A 23,279-nucleotide genomic window follows, 5' to 3' on the forward strand; every position below is an offset into this window, starting at 1 on the left:
GACTCAGAGGAGAGTGTAGGTGCCGATGGCTCCAAAGGAATCGGCTCAGAGAATGATGTAGGGTCCGAGCTCACTCGGGCCGACGCACCAAGAGGAAGACTAGGCACCGAACAGGTTCGGTTCCAAGTGTCCCCCTCAGGCCCGACCGAAGAGCTTTGGACCCTAGACACTTCGAACAGCGCCGACAGTATTGGAGCGGGGCTCGGCTCCGAGACAACCACCCGGGGTGCTGGAGCCAAGGACACCACAATAGTCAGTACCGACAGCATTGGCTCCAAAGGCCCAATCTGAGTTAGAGGAGGAAAATGAGCAGGGTCGGTAACAGGAGTCAGCTCAGAGACAGAAGTGGTTGGAGCTGATAAAAATTTTGGCAAGGACGACAACTTAAGGAGTCTGAGCACCACTCTCTCGTTGTCTTCTTCAGAAAAGCTCCTGGAGGTTTTGGAGGACAGTGTTGGAGACCTCGCTCTCTGTAATATAGGTGATTTTAAAGTAGGGGAGGACAGTGGAGCCGAAGAGACAGAGACCATCTCCAATTTAGGTAACTTCTGTGGAGGTTCAGAGACAGAAGTTGAGGCTGGAGAAGGCCTTTTGGAAGTCTTGCCCTTATCTTCACTGGAAGAATGCGACCCAGCAGAGGAGGATGAGCTGGCTAGGTCTTCCTCGAAAGAAGGTTTTAACAATCCTTTTAGAATCAATTTATTCTTCTGTTCCTGGATCACTCTAGGACTAAAGGAATGGCAAAAGAGACAAGTCTCTTGAAGATGTATGGCCCCTAAACAGTACACACAGACACTATGTCCATCAGTGATGGACATTTTTTGAGAGCATTTAGTACACTTTTTAAATTCTGACTGTTTATGCTCTTTATGTTCCTTAGACATAATGGCAGTCTCAATAGGCGATTGAAGAGAAAAAGCAACACACTCGCTCAACGAGAGGAACTAGATCCTCTAACTTAAAACAGCTCTAGCCCTATTTCTCACAACAACCAACCAAGGGAAGTTTTACTAGGTTTTCTAACTTAAACGAACCTAGTGTAAAGGAAAGGGAAACAGACTAATACCGCTAAGTAAAACGGTTTAGTAAAACGCACACACTCACGGGAACACACACAAAAAAGGCCAACAGGCCCAAACTTTTATAGCAGAAAAAGTCAAATCCAGGAAAAAGTCAAGTCTGGTTAAATTGACAAAATCGGTTATCACAATAAGGCTAACAGCAATAAGAAAAGCACTTCACAAGAAGTTAAAAAATTTCTAACAATCAGAATAATAAAAAGCTAAATCACTTAGCCACGGCCAACCAAAAGAAGCTTCCGACTGAAGATGCGGCAAACGAGATCTGGGGAATGCGCGCATGCATCATGGGATACCTATTAGCCACAAGCCAATCAGATGTTTTCAGGCTTTCTAAGCGGCCGAGTCAGAGCCGAGGATTGGCTCCGAACCCACATCTGCCAAGTGTCTCTTGACAGGCAATCATGCAGTATCAACGACGTTCTTGCATCTCACCTTTACAACATTCACTATGTGAGGACTACTTTGGCAGTGCACCCAATTAAGTACATCATTACTTGAATAATAGTAGATGTATAAAAACTATTTCTGACCTTTCAACATCATTTTTTTCAACAAGGCCTTGTAGCACTGCCTCCAGACGATTTCGAGCACTTGCTGTCTCAAAGTCTAGGAATACAATTGGAAAAAAATTGAAGTTCATTAGCAGGGAATCTATTCAGCAAAACTGCTAAAAATACTTCATTTATGTTTTACATAACTACAGCAAAGACAAAGATTAGCAAAAGTTTTAATGTAATTTACAAAACAGAATTAAACAAACCAAACCAATATTAAATACTTAGTATGAGTGAATCTGTGGCAAAGCATGTTTATTCAGATAAACAACCTGAAGTTTAAAAATAAATCAAGTGCCAAGAAGTACTCTAGCCTCTGGACTGTCGGCAGTTTTATTCAGATATCAAAACACACTACTCAAACAGTAAACCTTTAAATCTAATGCAACACAGGAGTCTACTGAAATGTAGAATCTGCTTCCTTCGCCTGACATTCTAAAGTGAAGTATTAAAAACAAGTAATCAATTTATTTGCAGAAAACATACAAAATTTGTCACCAAATATTAACACAATTAAAATTAACAAGTGCTGAACACAGGTTTGCATTAGTAATTAAATGCAGCAAACTAGTAGTGAATTATGGAGTGGAGAATACATTATAAGCCATACCATATAATAATAGAACCTGTCAGTCAGGTTAAAAGCTGTAATTTAAATTTACATTTTTTCTTTTACATTTTTACTCTATTTAATACTGTATAAATTATAAGTAATCCCATGTATACGTTCACTGGGAAGTTATTATTCAATGTTAACTGGCTTCTAAGCTCAAGTTTCTAAAAGAAAAGCCAAGGAACTTGTATTGTACATCATATAGCCTACACTTTTCATTACTCACAAAACTGTTTGACTCTTGAATGTAGTCACATTAACATATTTCTTAAGCACAAATGATAGAACAGACTAACATCCCAACCTTTAACAAAAACGTTTTACTTTTAAATTATGGAACCACTTATTAACATACACAATGTTCCCATGAACTAATTTGGGTAATATATATGCTGTAAACAGTTCATATCATATACAAAAAACATACTTCAAAAATACAGAGGCACATAACATAAATGTAAATCCTACGGTCATTCTCACACCAACAATATTACATATTGTCAAGCACTCACATACTCATATCGCTATCCATTTTGAATTGTAACAGAATTACCTTGCATTACTCCTTCCTCCTATTTAATTCATCTTTTTACTTTTACAACCTTTCACACCCACTATTTAACCTTCTCTACCTAGAATTATCATTCCGTACTTTCAATAAAAGTTAAAATAAGGCACTATGGACCTCCACAGCATCAGTTACATCACAAAGGCACTTACTGGCAAATATCACAAGGACCTATTCATATGTCAGCATTACACTTAACACTATGAATGAAAACATAATGCCTTTATGACATGACACTATGAATGAAAACATATGAATTCTTACACAACATTACAACATTCAATCTGTAACAATGAAGATCACAACAACAAAATTCACTCAAATCAATCATCAAAATCCAACCCTAAACCCCTAACACAGTGGACTTCATAAGCCATTATAACACATTTACATTATTGTAAATACTAAGGAAAGTACATAGCCATTACTATTATGTGTGTGTTTTATGTTATCATAACTGTATGTATTTCACTGTATCGTCTGTTGCAGGTCAGGTTGCCCTCAGTATTATTCTGCAATGGATGCATGCTTCACTGCTTCGCTTGGATGCTGTCGCTTCTTCCATGGCTCGCTATAAAATATCAGTCAGAGCATAAAATTTCATCCCCCCTTAGTGAGCCCCCAAACAGGAAGTTAGTATATGGACAAACATAATAAGGTGGGACCAATGCCAAAAGGAATAAATACCAATGCCATTAGGAAGATGAGAAAAGAATAGCCAAAGAGAAAAGATAGGCAAGGGGATGGAGATGGGAGGAGGGAAACAGGACCACAACACATCTACATTTATGTACACAACTAACTCTTTCTACTGTCGTGTGTTCTACTGTTGCAGCTGTCATCTCACTTTGGTGAGGAACCAAGGGGGGCAGTGGGTGGAGGCGAGTTGGGCTGGCTAGTAGGTCTTAGTAAGTCTAGTGTAGCAAATCCAGCCCTGGATTTACAAAAGATAGGTAGTGGTAATGGTTGGTGAAGGTGTGTACAGAAACTCAGGGTGAAGCTCACAGAATGTCCATATGGGACTCAGAATGTCCTGTAGGGGGTGGAAAGGAAAGAGGTGTGGGGGTCTGATCCCCCTGGGGTAGGATTTTTCCATGGGTCTTTGTAGCAAAATGATGCAATGGTGCTAAATATCCAATTGGAAATTGTTATTTATTTGATGAAATCCTCTGTCTCTCTGCTGACTAGCAGCTAGCTGGCTAGCTTTTCTGAGCTTAGCTGGTCAGCTTTCTGAAAGTCTGAGTAGTCCTGAGTAGTCTGGAAATCTGCTTTTTTCCCTTTTCCTAGGAGGAAGGGTGAGGGGTTGGAAGAAGGTTGGCAAGGTTTAGGATTGGTTGGGAGCCACATTTAAAACCAAGGATATGTTTAGTGGGTGGGAAACCCTGGAAGAAAATGGAAAATAATGAAGCATGAATATAATGGTAGTGCCTGTAACTCAGTGCTTCAACTGAGACAGACACTCTTCTTGGCTAAAAAGAAAGGCCAAGCAAGGCTGTCTACCTCTGCCGAGGCAGCAGGTTCAAGAGGAAGGAGGAGAGAGCTTTTTAGTAAGTAGTTAGTCAGGCAGGGGGGGGTGCTGTGCTGGGGGGGGGGGCCTGTTGTTAGCCCCCCTAAGAATTGTTTGATGAGAGTGAGGAGGGTGAGAGCTCAGTATTATATTGTATTATGATGAGCTGAGAGAAGCATGAAATCTTAATGGAGAGGGAGGACCCTCCTCTGTGTGGAGTAGCTCTGCTAGGTAATAATCCATTAGAGGTAAGGAGGGCACTGCAATGCCCTTCCCTTAAGACGGATTTCAAGAACAATATCTTTCTGTCAGAGCATTCTGTACAGCTAGCATCTCTTAGTGGTCCAGCTTAGACACAATCTTTTGACTGGGCACCAGTAATGATTTATTTTCATTGATGGTGCACTCCAATGAAGTGAGAAGGCTTTTTACAAATGCCAGGTGCTGAAGTAGGAATTCCTGACTGCCTGCCTGAATCAGTCATCCAAGTATGGGAAAATTTGGATATTTCTCTGCCTGCAGTATGCAATGGATGGAGCCAGGCACTTTGTGAATACTCTGGGTGCAGTAGATAAGCCAAAGAGAAGTGCAGAGAACTGATACTGCATACAGCCTGCCCTGAAACGTAGATATTTTCTGCAGGACTCCCTTATGGGGATGTGCAGATAAGCTTCTTTTAAGTCTAGAGTGACTAACCAGGCATCCTTGGCTAGCATAGGGAGAAGCTATTGCAGGGTGAGCATCTTGAACTTTGGAATCACCAGAAAGGTGTTGAGAATTGATAGATCCAGGATTGGCTGCCAAGAAGCCCTCATTTCTGGGCACCTGGAAAAGTCTGGAGTAGAAACCCTGACCCCTTTGTTCTAGTGGAACAGGTTGAATAGCTCTGAAATTGAGCAGGGAAAGTACTTGCTTTTGAGCCTCTGCCCACTGGTTTGGAGGAAGGTCTGGAAACCAGCTTGGGGTTGGCAGTGAATGGAAGAATTTGTACACCTGGGATACAATGTTTAGGACCCATCAGGTTCTAAGTAATGGAGATCCAGTTTTTTGCATGAAGGGCATGTTTTCATCCTAGGGGCACAAGTAATTGGGTAGAGCTGGGAAGGATAACTGATAAGTCATCATGAACTTTTTCCATAAGTGGGTGGCTTACCAGTCCCTGTTTTTGATGTGGGAGCACTCCATTGTTTAGATCTCTGCATACCCTGAGACTGTAGTCTAGGTGGCCTGTTTCCCCTGGGTTTGGTCTGGGATGGTCTGGAAGGGGCAGGAAAAGGACCAGTTTTTTGAAGGCCAATGCCTACTGAATCTAGGTGGCTGCACTTCTAAGAATTCTTTGACAGTTTGCATAGATTTAGCTTTTTCTTCCATCTTTTTAAGAACAACTTCTGCTTTGGTGCCAAACAAACAGTCCTTATTTAAAGGAGTGTCTAGTAATTTGGATTTGACACGATCTGGTAATGTTCCTTCAGCCAAGCATGCCTTCTCAGTACAGATCCAGTGACTGCAGCCCTGCAAGAAGCATCTAGGGCATCAAAGCCACACTGCAAAGTATGCTTACTAACTTGGTTTGTAGAATGCATTAGCTCTTGTAAATCTATATTTTCTGCACAATCTGGAAGTAACACCATTTCATTAGTTCCATAATATGTTGCTGGCACTTCAACATGTGAAACTGGCAATTCAATGCCCTGATGGCAAGAGTTGCAGAGGTACATACCATCATACCTCATCTAACATTCTGGAATCCCTGTCCAAAGGGGTAGGATTTTTGGCTGTAGCAGCCTTTATACCTTTAGGTCCCTGGGAAATAGTCTCTGGATCAGCAGTAGGATTCTTGAAAAGAAATTTGTGGGAATCAGGTACTCTGCAGTACCTGTCAGGTTTCCTAGGGGCTGGAGGAAATGTATCTGGAGTAAGACTGGATTCCATAAAAACATCATCTACAACCTCCAGGATAGGGGGTATAGCTAAAGGCCTGTGCTGAGGCAACTCTAAAATTCTCCGAGTCTCTTTTTGAACTGAGGATAGTCTTGGCATTCCCCGCGGACATGCTCTATTAAAGTATGCAAGGTTTCACCAAAAGAAACATTTTCTGGAGGGGGAGGCAGAGGGAATGGATTCCTTTGCATCTGAATCCTCATAGGGTGATAAGGGCATTTCCTGATAATCAGAAGGGTCAGAGTCATTGGATTCCTGGTCTGTAGAATCATTAGGAAACTCAAATCTTTGTCTTTTAGCAGGCGAAGGCTGGCTTCCCCTAATTAGGGTGATAAGGTCTTCAGCCATTCTAAGCATTTGTTTTTGTGGCATGGGAGCTTGAGCATGCACTTTGGTCAGTTTTCTAGGTGTAGTGTGTACTCTGGGCCTAAGAAACTCTGCAGTTTTGGCTAAAAATGAAGTTGTCAGTTTGATCCGAACATCGGTAGGTCGAACTACACCCTCAGAAGCCGGTGCCTGCACAGCGTCTTTGGACTCATCCAAGGTAGAGACATTCGCAGGTTCCATAGTCGAAGAAGCATCTCGCGGCATACTGGACTCTGAATGGGTCTCAGCAGAGGCCTGCAAATCCACAGAAGTGGGCATCAGGGGCTGCAAAGGTGCCTCACTGAGTACCGGTGGACTGGCCACTAGCTTAACGGAAGCATCTTTGGCAGTTTTGGACCTATGTGGTCTTCTCTGTCTTTATCTTTACATTTTTTCGGAAGATCGGTAGTTGTACGGCTTACCGAAGCCATTTCAGAATACAGAGAATGAGAGTGAAAGAATTTAGCGACAAAGATAGCCCGATGACGAATGGTTTGGGCGTTAAGGCACAAAACCGACAGCGAGGGACATCGTGGTCTGGGCCTAAACAGATGACGCAGTAAGAATGAAAATCTCTGTCTCTGTGAGGTATTTGCTTTCTACAGGCAAGACAATTGTTAACTTTTTCTGACCTCGGTTAGAGCAAGAAAAAAGTTCCCCAACAGGGTACTTGGCTTTAGAAGACTTCAGGATTACAAACTCAAAAACGAAAATTTCAGGTAGCGGCCAACCAGCACTTGTGAACTGCTTCTGCTTCGGGCTCTTCGGCAAGAAAGACTGATGTAATGGCGTCAGCTGCCTGTTTTATACCCCTGTTGACATGGAAGAAGTGACAGCATCCGACGCACAATTCCTAAGACTCTGGTAATCGGGCAACTGAGGGCTACCTGCAGGCAGAAAACCCAAGTGTGATGAGATGACTGCAACAGTGAAACACGAAGAACATCAGAGTCAAATGTTTTTGAAAGATCCCACATTACATCACCAACTGGCATGCCTAAATCCATAGTATCCAATGGGTCGCAGCAGAGGAATCCGAGACAGGGAATGGACAGTCGTCAGGGCTTTCAATAGCATCTAGAGACACATCTGGGGGAGGGTGGACACAACTGGAATAAGGCCTGATGTTTTTGGTCTTCTTGGCAATCACCTGGCTATCAGGATGGGAGGATTCCGCCATAGCACCCTGAACCAACAGCTTAAGTTGTGGTTCTCAAGACATATGGAAAGGAGGGTAAACAACTACGCAGAGTCTTAGACACCAACACTTGATACAGACTGCATATGGTCATGGGAAGCACCTCAAGCAAACAAAGACACTAGTTTGTAGTCTTTATGAGGTATCTGCATCCCACACTGCCATACTTCATGTATGGCATGAATACAAACATCAGCTGAAATTGGAAAAAGGAGAGAGGAAACATCAACAGAGTACTTATCTGAAAGTCATTTAGTAAACAACACAGCAGCACATTCAGACTGACATTCGAAAATGGCCTTTGGACTGGCGGCAAAGAAGTTGAATGTTTTTGTCTGTACATTACTGTTATGCCTTACACCTGACATGGGAAGCAAATGTGTGACATACAGCACCTATAAGACCTAAAGGCTTTAGCATTCTGGCCAGATGTTGGGCTATTCTTGGCAGGAGATCCCTTTAGTGAAGAATATTGCATCAGAGATATGAAGGACATCCTCTAGTCAGCCAGATGAGCTGGTTCAAATGGAGCAAGTGTTTTTCTAACACAAAATTAAGACCCCCAAGGAAGAGACAGTTGGTTTCTAGGAATTTTCTAAGCAAAGCCCCTTTCAAAATCATTTTTTCATGAGACTGCATTGAAAGAGGGAGTTCCACGGGAAGACGTGCTGAAACAGCCAACAAATGAACCTTGACTGAAGGCTAAGACAAGCTACGGGATACAAACACAAATACTGTAAAACCAGGGAAACACTAGCCCTGAATATGTGTTGGTTCTTTTGTTAGCACCAACTAGAAAACCTTTTCCATTTGCTAATATACAAGATTTCTAGTATCAGGCTTTCTTGTCCTCATTAATACCTGTTGCACATCCTCAAAAAAAAAAAGGTGCCTAAAAGGCATCAAAATCCCTATCATCCAGGCAGTCAACTGCATTTACTTGAGGTCGGGATGTATCAAACACACCTGATCTTGTGTGAATAAATTCAGTCTGTGAAGAAGTTTGTGGTAATTTCCGTCTGGCCATTTCCAAAAGAGAGAACCACTGTTACCAGAGCCAGAAGCGTGTCACCACAATGACCTTTGGGAAATCTTTCAGAATCTTGAGATGTACCCTGGAAATCAGTGGAAATGATGGAAAAGCATACAGGAAAGATGTACCCTGGAAATCAGTGGAAATGATGGAAAAGCATACAGGAACCTACCTGTCCAAGGAAAAGAAAAACATACATCTTTCAAGCCTTCGTGATTCCTAGAATATAATTTTGCCAGTTGACTGTTGGGGGGAGGCAAAAAGGTCTACTTGAGGCATTTCCTAAGAAAGATCAAATACTGAAGACTCCCTTATTCATTTTCCATTTGTGATTGTCTGTTCTCGTCCTGTCCAGGTTGTTTGACGCACAATTTTGCTCTGATGAGATTGTAAGATGGCTGTAGAGTAAGTTAATGAGATTGTACTGCAAAGCTATATCCCTTGCCAACATGGCTAGTCTGCACAGAGGGTAAGGATCTTGATCTCCCCTGTTTAGGTATCACATCACTATGGTGTTGTCTGTAAACATTTGAAGAGGTCATGGGGACCTCAGATGATTTAGAGAGTTGAGATTGTCTATACAAGTAAACATCTTTTAAGCTGATGTATTTTGGTCCATCTTTCTTGTTCTAAAGAACCTTCACTTTTATGTCCATTGATACCGAAACCCAAGCAACCTCGGAGATGTATAATGTGACTGTGCTGGAGCAGGAAAGGAAGAATGGAAGACCTGGATTCTGAGAAATTTGATGTCTCCACCACACAATCATTCCTTTTACAAATCCTAAAAGTGGAATTTGAAATTCACTGGGTATTGATTCTGGGACCAAAGAGATTTCAAATATGATTGTATCTTTCTCATATGGAGTCTTGCAAGAGGTATCAAAAGAATCATGGATGTCATGAGACCCAGAATCCTAAGGAATTAAATTGCTGAGATGCAAGTCGGAGTGGCAAACCTCAGAAATAGATCTAAATACAAATCTATTTTTACTGTGGAAGAAAAGTGGAGGGTCTTTGGAACAAGAAACATGGACCAAAACACATGATTTAAAGCCAGGGAGAGGACACCAACAATGCAGGATTATAATGCCTTCCACATATTTAAACCAGGTACTACACAGACAGGGACTAAAGGTGGAGGTGTCTATTTATATCAAAAATATACCTCAAGGCTGGTCAAACCGGGCAATGCACTTGAGCTGCTCCATGTTAAAATCACCATAGGCAAAATCCAAAATCACTTCCTTGTTAGCTATGACCCAGGAAACCCATACCATGTATTTAAACTTCCATCTATATTCATGGGTGACTTTAATTACCCCACTATTAACTGGAAATTCTATATGACAGCAAATGTACAGACACAGAGATTCCTGGACTTTGTAAACACAAACTCCCTGAACCAGATAATCAATACTCAAACCAGGGGTGCAGCTATACTGGATCTGGTCCTCAGTAATATGGCAGACTGCTGTACACCCCCTACTGTACTGTCTTCCCTGGTAAGGTCAGACCACAAAATGGTCTTCTTTGAAGTAAAAATAAAACCTGGACCTGCAGCTAAACCTGGAATATTGAGAAACTACTCTAAGGCTAACCCCCTACTATTTAGTGATAAAGTACAGTTGTGTACACTTACCATAAATGTAGATGCTAGAGTGTATTCACTGTTGCAGTCATTACATTTGGGTTATCTGCTTGCAGTAGCCCTCAGTCGGCTTGATTAACAAAGTCTTGGGTCCTGCATCAGATGCTGTCCCTTCTTCCATGACGTCAGGTCGTTAGGGGGTATAAAACATGCAGCAGACGTCATTACATCAGATTTTCTTGCCCCAGATGTCAGGTGCCCCCCTAATGGGGAGCAATTAAAACTATAATTACAAGGATACAACTCCAACAAAAAAGCAAATACACCAAAAAGCTTTTTGAGCATAGTAAGGGAGAGTAGAGGTATAGCCAAAAGAAGAAAGGGGGCTGGAAGGAGGGTAACCAGGACTGCAACAGTGAATACACTCTAAGTGTACACAACTGTACTATGTTCTTTGTGTTTCACTGTTGCAGTCATTACATTTGGGTAGATTCCCAAAGCTAAGGTTGGGAGGAGGAATTTAAATAGAATTAGGACCAGCTATAAGGCCCTGCAAGACTGCAGTAGCAAAGCCAGCTCTGGATTTAGAAAAAAATGGCAAATGATAATGCTTGGTGAAAGTATCTACAGAACTCCAGGTAGCAGCTTCTAGGATGTCCTGGTAGGGATGCCCCTGAGAAAGGCTGTAGAGGTACATGCAGCCCTGGTTGAATGGGGTCTGATGCCCTGTGGGATAGGTTTTCCATGGTGCTTATAGCAGAAATGAATGCAGTGGCCTATCCATTTTGAAATGGTTTGCTTTGAAATAGCTTTCCCCTCTGTCCCTGCAGCAAATGCCACCAGCAGTTGTTCAGATTTCCTTTGAGTTTTAGTCCTATCCAAGTAGAATCTAAGTTGTCTGTGCACATCTAAGGAGTGCAGTATTTGTTTCCCTTTGTTCTGTGGGTTAGGAAAGAAGGTAGGCAAATGAATGGACTGATTAAGAGCCACACTAGATACCACCTTGGGCATGAAGAAGGGATTGCTTCTGAGGGGCACCCTGTCCGCATGAAAGATTATGAAAGGCTCCACTGCCATAAGGGCCTGTAATTCAGATACCCTTCTTGCAGAAGTGATTGCTAAAAGGAAAGCTGTTTTCAAGGAAGGGAATTTTAAATCTGCAGTAGCAGCTGGCTCAAAAGGAGGACGAGTAAGTTTCTCCAAGACAAAGTTAAGGTCCCGGGCTGGAGTTGGAGCTCTCCTGGGTGGTCTTAAATTTTTGGCCCCTCTGAGGAACTGCTTGAGCAGTGGGTGAGAAAAGAGGGGAGGCTCTGTGCTATAATGAGCTAAAATGGCTGAGGCATGAATTTTGATGAAGGAAAAGGACAAGCCCTTATGAAGCATCTCAGTCAGATTGATTCCAGGCACAAAATCTTTTCCATTTTGCAGCATATAATTTTCTAGTACTAGGCCTCCCTGCCTCTAAAATGATATCCATCACTGATTTACTGAGGGATGGTAAAGGAGAGATTAGATAATTAGCCAGGCTGCTAAATTCAAGGCTTGCAGCTGAGGGTGCAGAATCTGGTTCTCTTGCTGAGACAACAGGGAAGGAGTCTGAGGCAGGTGCCATGGGGCCAAGAGTGATGCACTGTGCAAGAGGGGGTACCACTGTTGGTGTGACCAGTCTGGTGCAATTAAAATCGTCCTTGGCTTGTCCTGTTTGATCTTTAGTAGTACAGGCAGAGGAGGAAAGGCATAAACTGATGTTTTTTTCCAGCTGAAGAATAGAGCACCCACTTTCCAAGCTGGCTTGTGGGGAATCCTTGTGCAAAATTTGTCCAAGTGATGGTTCTGGGTGGCGGCAAACAGGTCTATATCTGGGCTCCCCATTTGCTTGTCAACATGTTGAAAATCCTTGGTTCCAGTTTCTACTGGTGTGGGTCCATGAGGTTGCTGCTTAGTCCGTCTGCCAGTGTATTTAGTTTTCCTGGCAGAAATTGAGCTTGTAGATTCACTTGGTAGCTCAAGGCAGTGTTCCACAATGCCATGGCTAGTCTGCAGAGGGGGTAAGACTGTGAACCCCCCTGTTTGTTTATGTACCACATGACAGTGGTGTTGTCCATCTTTACTATTAGTTGTCCTGGAAGAATGTGGTCCTTGAAGGCTGTCGGAGCATTCTGTACAGCTAACATTTCCTTTTGATTTATGTGCAGGTGCATTTGACTTGGGTTCCATTTGCCCTGAATGCACTTCACTGCCAGGTGAGCAACCCCATACATAGTCTGATGCGTCTGTTGTTAAGGTTTGAGCAGCAGGGGGTAGTGTGAATGGTAGTCCCCTGTTTTGGTGGCAGGCCTCTGCCCACCAAAGGAACTCTAGGCATAGGCAAGGTATGATAGGAAGCATTGCTTCTAGATCCTGTGAATGTTGACACTATAGGCTCTTGAGATACCACTGTAATTTCCTCATATGCAGCCTTGCGTATAGAATTAGAATGCAGGAGGCCATGAACCCAAAGGCTTGCAGTATTTGCCTTGCAGATAGCTGGGTTTTTGTGGCCACTTGTTTGAAGTAGGTTGTCAAATGAATCCGTTTCTCTGGTGTGAGGAAAGCCATCTGGGAAGTTGTATTCAAACTTGCTCCCAGGAATATAATTTGTTGACAGGGTACCAGGTGTGATTTCTTTTTGTTTATGGTGTACTGAGTACAAGTCAGCACCCTTTGAAAAAAGGCCAGATGATTCAAACGTATGTCCTGGCTTTCTGCCTGAATTAGACAATGATCCAGATATGGGTATATTTGAAAATTTATTTGCCTGCAAAATGCAATGACTGGAGCTAGGCACTTTGTGAATACCCTGGGCGCAGTAGAGAAGTCAAAGGGCAGTGCAGATAACTGAAAGTGCATGTAGCCTGCTTTGAAGCACAGGTATCTTCTGCAAGACTCCCTGATAGGGATGTGCAGGTATGCTTCTTTCAAGTCTAGTGTTGCCAACCATGCATCTTTGCCTAGCATAGGAAGTAGCTGGAGAAGAGTCAGCATTTTGAATTTTTGAATCGCCAGAAAGGTGTTTTAGAGTATATAAAAGTCCAGGACAGGACGCCATGTATTGCCTTTTCTGGGTACCAGGAAAAGTCTCGAATAGAAACCTTGTCCGTTTTCCTCTTCTGGTACTGACTAAATAGCCCCCATGCTTAAGAAAGAGAGTACTTGATTTTGGGCCTTTGCCTACTGATTTGGGGGTAGATCTGGTCACCTGCTAGGTGTTGGTAATGTGTGGAAGTGAAATCTGTATCCCTGGGACACTATATTTAAAACCCATTTGTCCTGGGTAATGAGTTCCCAGTTTTTGGCCTGCAGACCAATCTTTCCGCCTAAAAAAGCATTCAGTTGGGAAGTGCTTGGAAGTTTTAAAAGCAAGTCATTGAGACAGTTTCCATAGGGGGGAGTCTTACCACTCCCAGATTTGGGTACGGAAATCTTCCACTGCATAGTCTTGTGTGTCCCATGGGACTGAAATCCGGGGTTTCTGCTGTTTCTGGGTTTGGTTTGAGAAGACCTGGAAGGTGCTGGAAAGGACTAATTCTTAGAGGGCCAATGCCTACTAAATCTAGGAGGCTGAACTTGCAAGAAATCTTTAACAGTTTGCATAGATTTAGATTTATCTTCTATCTTTTTAAGAACTTCCTCAGCTTTGTTGCCAAACAGGCAGTCCTGATTTAAAGGAGCATCCAACACTTTAGCTTTAACATGATCAGGCAAAGATTGCTCCTTAAGCCAAGCATGCCTTCTGAGCACAGACCCAGTAACAGCAGCTCTGCAAGAGGCCTCTAATGAATCAAATCCACATTGCAAAGTATGCTCACCAACCTGTTCAGCAGAATGCATTAAATGTTGTAATTCTTTTTCAGCACAGTCAGGAATCAACATCATTTTCTGTTTAAGCAACCCAATAAAATGTTGTTGATACTTTAACATATGAAACTGGCAGTTTAAAGCCCTAATGGCCAAGGCTGCAGAAGTGTAAACCCTGGAGTTCTATCAGAAGGGGTAGGGTTTTTAGCAGTAGAAGCCTTAATGCTCTTGGGTCCCTGTGAAATAGTTTCTGGATCTGCAATAGGATTTTTAAAAAGAAATTTGTGTGAATCAGGAACCCTGTAATATTGGTCAGGTTTTCTGGAAGCAGGAGGCAAAGAATCAGGGGCCAAACTAGATTCCAAAAAAGGAATCAATGATGGCTAGTACAGGAGGTATAGCTAAATGCCTATGTTGAGGCAGGAGTAAGAAGTCCCCAAGCCTCTTTTTTGACTCGGAAAAATCCTGACTTTCCCAGTGGAAATGCTCCCTTAGAGTATGTAATGTTTCACCAAAAGAAAAACCCTCTGGAGGGGAAGCAGAGGGAATACAGTCCTCTGCATCAGAATCCTGAGTAGTAGATAAGGGCAAATCCAGATAATCAAAAGAATCAGAAAAAGAATCAGAAAAATCAGAATCCTGGTCAGAAGATTCATAAATAATTTCAGTCCTAGGTCTCTTAGAAGGGGGAGGTTGGCTTCCCCTGATAAGTTACAAGACCTTCTGCCATTCTTATCATTTGTTTTTTAGGCATAGAGGCCTGAACATGTGGCCTGGGCGTCTGTTTCTTAGGCATGGTTCGAGATTTAGGCCTAAATGAAGAAGGAGGCGTCGGTTTAATATGCAATCCATACGCCTACATACATCCTCAGAAGCCGGTGACTGCACAGCAGCTCCGGACCCATCCAAGGTAGAGACATCCACAGGTTCCAAAGTTGAAGCATCTTGCGGCATACCGGACTCCGAAAGGGCCTCAGTAGAGGCCTGCGAATCAGAAGTAGCGGGTAACAGGGGCTGCAAAAGCACCTCACTGAGTACCGGCGAACTGGCGACTGGCTTAGGAGAAGCATCGTCAGCAGCTTTGGACCTAGGCGTCCTGTCTCTGTCTTTATCTTTGCATTTTTTTTTGGAATACCGGTAGTCGGATGGCTAACCTGACGACATTTCTGGATAATTAAACAGAGAACAGAAATATTTAGAAGCGAAAATATACTGACGACAGACAGCACGCTGACTAAATAAAGCACAAAACTGACAGCAAGGTATGTCGTGGTGGCAGCAAGAAAGACTGATGTAATGACGTCAGCTGCATGTTTTATACCCCTGACATCATAGAAAAAGGGACAGCATCCAACGCAGGACCCAAGACTTTGTTAATCATGCCGACTGAGGGCTACTGCAAGCAGATAACCCACATGTAATGACTGCAACAGTGAAACACGAAGAACATCCTGGCAAAATTTCAAGCCCCCATAAACCCTGAAAACACTGCTGTCTATGCAGAACTGTTCACAGAAACCCTGTACAAGCATGTTAACAGCTGCATAGAGCCTGCTGTACCCACCAGGAAGAAATACAGAACTAACTCAAAAAACAAGTCACCCTGGTGGAATCAAAATCAATAGGCTGTATATCAGAAGGAAGAAAATCATGGCAAAAATTAGGAGGTGCAGCACCCAGCAGGATAAAAGCACTCTCAAACTAAACAAACATTTCAGAGGATAAAGTCTACTAAAGCCAAATTTGAGGTGAATTTGGCTTCCCAGGCCAAGGACAACAGCAAGACATTTAGTCATGTTTGCAACCTCAAGGCAATACAAATACACAATTGTGTGCAGAGCTCATTGTAAACGGAGCCACCTATACTAAACCAGAAGATATAGCAAACTTACTGGCTGATAAATTCAGCTCCAACTTTACCCCTCTCTCCCTTCTCAACCTTTCCTCAGGAAAAAAACATCAAATATAACTCCCCCTGCTATCACTAGGGAACAGATCCTTAATGCTCTCTTTAAGGGCAAGAACACTGCATCAATGGGCCCAGACAATATCCCAGGATGCCTTCTACAGAATATGAAACATGACCTATCAGGGCCTCTGGAACTGCTATTTAACTATAGCCTCCAAACCGACTTTGTGCCTCATGAATGGGGAACAGCCACAGTCATCCCTCTGCACAAAGGTGGGCCATCTACATGCCCTGGATACTACAGACCCACAATTCTCACTAGTCTTGTATGCAAAGGCATGGAAAGAATTACCATGGAAATGATCAACAGTGATATAGTAAACCTCCAGACACTGGACCCAACCCAATTTGGTTTTGTCACGGGCAGATCATGCTTACTCAACCTGGTGGACTTCTTTGAGAAGGTCACCAAAGCAACTGATGAGGGCAAAATGGTTCACACTGCCTACCTTGACCTGGCCAAGACATTTGACACAATATCGCACTCAGGCACGGTTGACAAACTCAAGAGGTTAGGTACAAACTCATATGTCATCCAGTGGACAGCTAAATGACTCACAGACAGGACACAGGAAGTCAGAATTGGGGAGTCCACCTCCACAAAGAGGCCAATCACAAGTGGAGCCCCTCAGGGATCAGTCCTTGAACTGCTCTTTTTTGGCATTTACTTCTCTGAAGTCAAGGTCAATGTCAGTTGTCTCTGGCTGACTAAATTTCCAGATGATTGCAAATTATGAGCCATCACGGAATCCTACATTTCATCTTCCTTAGTGCTATTCTAACTACTTCTATGTTCTGCAGGAGGGGCTGACACAGACAAACAACTGGTGTCAGAGCCATGGGCTAAATCTAAATGCCAAGGAATGCATAACAGTATCCTTCGGGAAGTCATCCACCCCTGGTAGCTATCATAATGACAAAACACCCCCTAGAAATGACCCAGTAGTCAGGGACTTAGGGACACACACAAACAGTAATCCAGCCTTTGACCATCACATGTCTACAGTAGTGAGGAAATCATTCTGTATTGCGCAACTCATAAACAAAGGTATGGCATCTAAATCCAAGGAAGTCATTGTTCCACTGTATTCAGCATTCATCAGACCTATCATTGAGTACAATGACCCCTTTGGTATGTACCTAACCAAGCATATCCAACAATTGGAATGTCCAAAGAGATTCCTCACTAAACGAATACAGGTCTTAAGTAAAACGTCCTATGCATACCACCTCAAGGCTCTATCCCTGTATTCCTGTCTCCTACAGGCTTTTGAGGGGAGATCTATGCCTGACATACAGGGCATTGTCAGACCCCAGTCTGATGGACCTCCTGCATATCCACAAAACAAAACACCACCAGAATTACCTGTTCTAAAGACTTAAACCTTGCCAGTGATATAAATAGGGCCTGTTGGAGAGACAAATATGTATCCCAGAGATTACCCAGTTTCTGGAATGGGCTTCCCTATTTATGCGAAGCAGAGTTCCTCCCTGGATTAGGTTAATTCAAGTGCAACCTGGACAACTGGATGGGAAACAGAAATTCATCCATGGTTTGGCACCCAAGTCTCTAATGGACACAGGCAACCTGTAAATGGTTCATCTCCGAGGCCCTAGCTTGTAAATGTTTTATCTCCCAAGCCCCTGCTTCACTTATCAAGGGTATCAGAGCTTGTTAGAGATTTGGGATGCACGGCTAGGCTTAAAAAAGGCCATTGAGTTCATTAGCCTAGTAAACACCTATGAACCTACAAGCTCTTTATACTGTGTTGTTCAGCATGCACCCCAGAAAGAAAAAAAAAAAACAATCCTGTGAGGATACGTCAGAAAAGACTTCTAAACATTCTCTTGGAATTCTGGAATGTGTAGGAGATTTCTCAGCTGAGAGAGACAGAGAGATATTCCTGACACTTTGAAAAAGTCACTGCAAAGATAAGCAAGCCATCTAAATAAGGAACTGTGAATACCCTGCAGTCTGCAGTGGGTTATCACAGGAGGTAGACACTTTGCGGACATTCTTGTAGCAGTAGATAGCCCAAAGGATAAGGCTGAGAACTGATAATGTGATCCAGACACAAAGTCTTAAGAAACACCTAAACTCTGGATGAATAGAAATGTTATAAACATATTTTAAATCTAGGCTAAGTAACTCAAAATGAGGAAGAAGGGGCAAATAAGTTGTGAAGAGATAGCATTTTAAACTTGGGCACTATCACAAACTTTCAGGAAGGAAAAATCATGAACTGGTCTCCAAGAATCTTCTTTATTTGGCACAAGAAACATCCTTGAATAAAATCCTAACAGAGGAGGATTAACAGCTTCTATTAGCATCTGCAATAGCTGCTGTAAGACAGCAGGGAAAAAAGTTATGTACTCACCATAACGTTCCATGTGAGTTGTTCCATCTCGCTCGCCTTCATTCTTCACTGATGGGTTCGGAGCCGATCCTCGGCTCCGACACAGCCGTTTAGCAAAGCTCAAAGACTACCAGCAGCTCGAGACCAAGCCCCGTATTCCATGATGCATTGCTGGAATTACCTCAGATCTTGTTTGCTGCGTGTACCATATGCTAGTAAGAGGACTTATCTCCCCAGATAGGAAGAAACATTGAATAACCAGGAAGAAGTCAGTCTCCAGGTCAACCGTCAGCCAGGTGGGGGAAGGAGGTAGGGATGCGAGAATGAAGGCGAGATGGAACAACTCACATAGAACGTTATGGTGAGTACATAACTTCTTTATGTGAAGTTGTTCATTCTTCACTGATGGGTAGCGTCCCTTGCACCCTAAATCCTGGGTGGCTCACGGGAGTACATTTTTCAGGATCATAGAACCAAAGGAAGCCCTATCCCTGCAGGCCTTATCCACTTTGTAATGAGTGATAAAAGTGTGAGGTTTAGACCAAGTGGCTGCAGCACAGATATTGTCAAGAGGTAACTTGGCTTGAAAGGCCGAAGAAGTAGAGACTGCTCTGGTTGAATGTGCCTTCACTTTATGCAACAAAGACCTATTAGCAGATGAGTAAGTGTAGGTGATACAATTTGAAAGCCACTTAGAAAGAGTTGTTTTAGCCACTGGTCTACCTTTTATGGCTTCAGAAAATGAAACAAAAAGTTGGTCTGACTTTCTGAAGTTTTTAGTTCTGTCCAGATAATATCTAAGCTGTCTGTGAACATCAAGTTTGTGCAGCATGTATTCTAAATTGTTGGTATGGTTGGGGAAAAAACGGGCAACTCAATAACTTGATTTATGTTGGTCTCAGAACATACTTTAGGCAAAAAAAAGAAGGGTTAGTCCTAAGGGATACTCTGTCAGGATGAAAAATCATACATGGAGGCTTGATAGATAATGCCTGAAGCTCTGCCACTCTGCGGGCAGAAGTAATGGCCACTAGAACGATAGTTTTCCACGACAGAAATTTGAGCTCACAAGAAGATGCTGGTTCGAAGGGAGAAAGAATAATACGGGAAAGCATGAAATTCAAGCTCCAGGGGGAATAGAGAGTCTTCACTGGAGGTCTCATGTGAAAAGTACCTTTGAGGAAGGCCTTTGATAATTGGTGTTGTATAATATTCAGTCCATCAATACCTAGATGGAAATTAGATATAGCTGCTAACTGGACCCTAACTGTAGCAGCTGCAGCTCCTTCATGAAAAATCTTGGTCAAGAATTCTAGAATGGATGACAATGGAGCTTGGTAAGGATCAAGGTTTTTGTTAAAAGCCAAAATGCAAAATCTTTTCCACTTACTCAGATACAATTTTCTGGTAGAAGGTTTGTGGGACGCCAACAAAATTTGACTTGTGTCATCTGAAAGATTATGAAGCCTGGCTATGCAGGGAACCGGAGCAGCCAAGCAGTTAGCTTCAGTGACTGCAAGGAAGGATGGAGGTCCCCTGACGGGTGTGTCAGAAGGTCTGGAACTAGGTCCAGGGTCCATGGATTCTCCAAGAGATGACTGTAAAGAAATGGAAACCAAATCTGCCGAGGCCAATGAGGGACTATAAGAATGACCGTCCTTCCCAGCGACTTCGCTTTCTGTAAAAATTCTGGGTATCAGAGGAACTGGGGGAAATGCATAGAGGAGACCCGGGGTCAATCGTGTACGAGTGCATCTCTCGGGGGTTCTCCCGGAGGGGGGATCAGGGCAAAGTAGCTTCTGCATTTGGTGTTGATGTGGCTGGCAAAAAGATTGCAGCAAGGCTGTCCCCATTTGCGGAAAATCTTGTCTGCAATCTCCTGTTTGAGGGACCACTCGTGTAGCAACAATATTGCCCTGCTCAGCTTGTCTGCTATCACGTTGGATCTCCTCAGGATTTGCATTACCAACAGAAAGCACTGGGATGACACAGCCCACTGCCAAACTATGAGGACTTCTCGGCAAAGGGGGTAAGACTTGGTCCCACCCTGTTTGTTCAAATACCAGACCACTGACATGTTGTCTGTCTGTATGACAATTGTCCCTAGAGGGAGAGAGTCCTGAAAGTACTGCAACGTCATCTCTAGGACACTGATATGCAAATGTAACTCTTGATCCGTCCATGTGCCTTGGGCAGTCTTTCCCTCAAAATGCCCCCCCTATCAGGGAAGCATCCGTGGTCACAGTGGCTACTGGAGGGGGGGAGCACAAAGGGGTGTCCTATTGTAACATGTAGAGATGTCAACCACCACTGAAGATCCCTCTTGCAAGAGTGTGTAATCATAATCATATGGTTCATTGGCAACTCCTGGTAAGACCATTGAGTGAGCGGGAGCCATTGCAGAATCCACATATGCATCCTCGCCAATGGAATGGCTAAAATTGCTGCAGCCATCAAGCCTAGTACTTTCAAGACCTCTGCGGCTGGAGCTCTGTTCTTTGAAACCAGTGATGTGATGTGTTGGTGAAGAATTGATACCCTTCTGAGTGGAAGACGTAGAGTGGTGGTTGAAGCGTCTAACCCTGCCCCTATAAAGACAATATGCTGCAATGGCGACAAGGCAGACTTTTCGAAGTTGACCATAATGCCTAACTAGTTGCAGAGTGTCAGAGTGGATTCTGTTGCCTGAATCAATTGATGCCTGGTGGTGGAGGTAAGGAGCCAATCGTCTAGGTATGGAAACACCTGGAATCCTAGATGCCTCAAGTGAGCAGTGACCACTGCCATACATTTGGTAAACACTCTGGGTGCTGTACTGAGACCAAAGGGCAGGGCTTGAAACTGGTAGTGACTGGCTCCCAGCCGGAAAGCAGATAATCTCTAGATGGTCTGGCCATTTTTATGTGGTAGTACACATCCTTGAGATCGATCGAACACATTCAATTGTCCTTCCCTAAAAAGAGGAGTATGGACTGAAGCGTGACCATCCGAAACTTCTCTTTTTTTACAAATTGGTTCAGTTTGCTGAGGTCCAAAATGGGTCTCCAGTCCCCTGTTTTCTTTGGAACCAAAAAGAATCTTGAGTAAGTTCCGAATCCTGTTTGGTCTGCTGGGACTGGTTGGATGACTAACAACTTGTGGACCTCTATAGTTGCTTGTTCCCTGTAACTGGGTGGAACATCTGGGATTCTCTTGATGGGAATGGGTGGAGAGGAGAACGGTATGAAATACTCTCTGGAAATGATGCTTTGTACCCATCTGTCATTTGTGATATCTAACCAGGCTTCTGGGTACAAAGATAAGTGACCCCTGACCGCCTCCAGAGTAGGACAGTCGGGCCTCCTTTCAGAAGTGCTGATAGGGTTTGGCCAGAGAAATGATCTCTGTCACCCTGGTGTTGCGGACCCCCTCTGCCGTGAGGGTGGCGTCTTCCAATATTACCTCCTCCTCTGCCCCTAGAGGAAGGTTCTTCCACGTGTGTCCTGAAAGGCTCCTTGGGCTTGACGGAACCACATCTGTCCTCCCCTTTGGCCTTTGGGGTAAGGTCAAGTAGGGGGAGAAAAAGCGGACTCCGACGGCAGACAGAGTCTTTCCCTCCTGTTCACACCTTGTCAAGGTTTCCTTTACCTTAGGCCCAAACAGGGATCATAGGTTAGTACTAGGCTAAGTGCCCTTATGGGCCATTTGAAGCCTAGCCAATTACCCCATGTGAGAATCAAACCCCGCACCTTGTGTCTGTAAGGTAAACACCTTAACCATTACGCCAACCGATGAACCATCAAATGGGGTATTTACGAATGAAGACTTGAAGGGCTCCGCAAAAGAACAGAGGCTCATCCAGGCATGCCTACGAAGAGCAACCCCTGCTCTTGCAGCCCTACTCGACCCATCTGCTGCATATGATATGAGATGCATGGATGAGTTCGCAATGGAATTAAGGGTAGCAAGCTGGGCAGAAACCTTGTCACTGACACCTGCAGCTACAGCACCCTGAAGAGCATCTCCCAACTCCTTAAGGAGGTCCCTTTGCAGTCTAGTGAAATGGGTCAGGTAGTTTAGTGATTGAAGGGTGAAAGTCGCTGAACTGAACATGCGTTTCCTATATCTATCCATGATCCTAGAATCTCTGTTAGGAGGATGGATAGACGCAGAAGTTTCAGACAATTCCTTCTTGCTGGCTGCCGCCACCACCATGGCATCCCTTAGACAAGAAGGTTTTATCTGCTGGGGCACAGATAAACTTATTCGGCCTCCGAGGGACAGGTTCCATGGTCTCCGGAGACTCCCATGCCCTACGAGAGACCAGTTGCATAAGCTCATCGTAGGGTGGAAACACCCAGGAGGTGGAAGGTTGAGACCCAAAAGCCTTCAGAAGGACAGACTCATCAACAGCAGGGTTTTTGGACTGCCAATCATCCCTCTGCCTAGGGATCTCAAGGATCTCCGCAAAGGGGATGTCCTCAGAGGGGGATCGAGGGGACCTTTCTGACATATCCAAGTTAGTGTCAGATGTTAATGACTCCTGTGGGGAGTCCAAGTGCCTCCTCTTGCACACTCTCTTTCTGGGAACTTCCTCAGTGGGAACCTCTGGGGAAGTCTGGGGAAGTTTCAGAAGAGCAGGGGACGCCCAGTGGGGCTACCTGGGACTCTGGGTCTCCACGCT

At 43.7% G+C, this 23,279-nt stretch overlaps 1 protein-coding gene across 1 annotated transcript in view; it reads right to left on the reverse strand.

Moving 5' to 3' along the window:
- LIN37 (lin-37 DREAM MuvB core complex component) overlaps positions 1-23,279 on the reverse strand; it is a gene marked incomplete in the record, with an annotated part of 817,002 nt that overhangs the window by 607,777 nt on the left and 185,946 nt on the right. Inside the window, 1 exon segment of the mRNA XM_044080439.1 lies at positions 1,613-1,688. Within this exon segment, the coding sequence (XP_043936374.1) occupies positions 1,613-1,688 (76 nt within the window).

The sequence above is a fragment of the Protopterus annectens genome, chromosome 8.part0 (genome assembly GCF_019279795.1).
Source record: "Protopterus annectens isolate FY-2018-M chromosome 8.part0, PAN1.0, whole genome shotgun sequence".
NCBI classification, from domain to species: Eukaryota; Metazoa; Chordata; order Ceratodontiformes; family Protopteridae; genus Protopterus; species Protopterus annectens.